The following is a 2,369-nucleotide window of genomic DNA, read 5'->3' on the forward strand; positions in this document are numbered from 1 at the left end:
TCGGAGGTGGGAAAAGCCCACTTACACAGACAGACAAGAATAAGGACAGAGTCTATGGGATATCAGTTGTTTACCATAGCTTTTCCTTGCCCAAGTGATAGGGATGAGGGTTTTGATGTTCTGTATAAAAAAACATTTCATGTGAATTTTCTGTAATCAGCTCTTAATGATTTCTATTTTCTAAATTATTCCTATGCAGTACTTTGTTATTTTTATATAATTAGTTTATTTAATTTTCATTCCTTTTATTTAAAACAAAAAAAGCTAGAATTTCAGGGCCACATATAGAGGAAAAAATCTTACTCTCTTGGATGGAGAGGGACTCAAACTCATCAGTGTTAATAATAGCTCAAGCATTTATTCTCTAAAATGAGAGCCTTTCTTTTTGTGCTCACTGAACCTCTTGATTGAAAACCATAGCATTTTATTAGAAGTCTATATTCGACAAATTATCTTAATAATTCACATTTCATTGTTTTGCTTTTACTGATATCATTCTCCTTATATCAAAGATCATTTCTTCACAGTCTGAGTTATTTAATTTTTCTGTTGCTGTTCTCATTTCTAAATACAAATGCCTGTATAAACCAATTGTCTGCCAGAGCATTAGCTTCAGTAGTACTCTTAGTCTTTTAGGAACTCTCTATAATGATCAATTCTAAACTTCTGACCTTGAGAAATCCTCCAAATCAGAGCTTTAAAGAATTTTATAGTATCATTGTTCTTTACATGGCCATGCCAAAAGAAATAATTTATTCTTAGCAATTTGAAGCAGACTACATCAGATAAAGTTCATACCGAAGTAAATCTACAACCTATGCTGCAGGAGCTTACTTTTAGCATCACTGTTAGTTGTCTTGAATTTCATTCCTTACGTTTTCAAAGAAGGTATATCACTCTTCAATTATAAATTCTAAATGGATAAGAAAATTGGAGTCTAACCATTATGCTTAAAAAATTAAGCACATTTTAGGAATTTAAAACTGATAGAAGTCAATTCCATCAGGACGCAGCACTGTAACTCAGGTATCTAGGGTCACAGTCAGTGCTGTGCTCCAGGTGTTCCAGAGTTGACAGAATCCACAGCTGGTTGTGACATTTTCAAGATTTTTCTCCTCTCATAGACACTAGTCAGGACAATGATGTTGATTGTATATGCTAAGGTAATTCCAATCAGCCATATTATCCTAGTGAAGTAGAAAGCTTAACTGTAAATTATAGCCAGAGAAAGAAACATTCACAGAGATTGAATTTTATTTTCAAGACGGAATCTCGGGGCTCTGCAGGGTGAAAGGTTAGCGGAAGTGTCCTTTCTGCTGGGAACTGGCTACTTGCTGTTGAAATGGGCAAGTTCATGAAACCTGGGAAAGTGGTGCTTGTCCTGGATAGAAGCTACTCCGGACGCAAAGCCGTCATCATGAAGAACATTAATGATGGCACTTACAGCCCTTCTAGCCATGCCCTGGTGGCTGGAATTGACCACTATTCCCCGAAAGAGACAGCTGCCACAGGCAAGAAGATAATCGCCAAACTACCAAAGATCAAGTCTTTTTGGAAAGTTTATAACTACAATCACCTCATGCCCACGAGGTACTCTGTGAACATCCCCTTGGACAAAACTGTTGTCAACAAGGATGTCTTTAGAGACCCAGCCCTGAAATGCGAGGCAAGGAAGGAAGCCAAGGTCAAGTTTGAGAAACGATACAAGACAGGGAAGAACAAATGATTTATCCAAAGCTTTGCTTCTGGGTATATTGTGGTTTCCATCATTACAAGTACAGAGAGAGAGAGAGAGAGAGAGGGAGGGAGGGAGGGAGGGAGGGAGGGAGGGAGGGAGGGGGGGGGGGAGGGAGGGAGGGAGGGGGGAGGGAGGGAGGGAGGGAGGGAGAAAAAACATGGGTGTGGTTCCCACCAACCATGTCACATGGCTCACAGCTGCATACAACTCTAGTTCCAGAGGTATCTGATATCCCTGGGCACCAGCACACACATGCATATGCCACACAGATATTACCCAGACAAAATTAAAATAAAATTGGTGGTCTAGGTTATAAAGTAAAAGTTAAATGAAAGCAACCACATCCTAAAAAACATTATATTGTAATAAAGAATTAAAGAGAAATGTTCCCATATTAAGATTTTTCAGTTTATCGAATTAGACCAAAATAAGAATTATAAGCACCCCAATGCACAATGAAGTCATACATGGCTTAATCATAGTTAATAAATCTGTTATTTATAACTTACTAGTGGCATGTTTATATACCATCAACAAGTATGAAACTTACAATCAATACTGATGTATGGGTCATTAAAGGAATAATAAAATCATGACTCACAATAGGTCTGGAGAGAGACAAACCATTAAA

At 37.8% G+C, this 2,369-nt stretch overlaps 1 protein-coding gene across 1 annotated transcript; it reads left to right on the forward strand.

Moving 5' to 3' along the window:
- Nucleotides 1-1,342: 1,342 nt before the first annotated feature.
- On the forward strand, nucleotides 1,343-1,726 carry LOC127234991 (60S ribosomal protein L27-like). The gene has a single exon (XM_051202074.1). The coding sequence runs from the start codon at nucleotides 1,343-1,345 to the stop codon at nucleotides 1,724-1,726; it is 384 nt and encodes a 127-aa protein (XP_051058031.1).
- Nucleotides 1,727-2,369: the final 643 nt, after the last annotated feature.

This window comes from Phodopus roborovskii, unplaced genomic scaffold (genome assembly GCF_943737965.1).
Source record: "Phodopus roborovskii unplaced genomic scaffold, PHOROB, whole genome shotgun sequence".
Taxonomy (NCBI): Eukaryota; Metazoa; Chordata; class Mammalia; order Rodentia; family Cricetidae; genus Phodopus; species Phodopus roborovskii.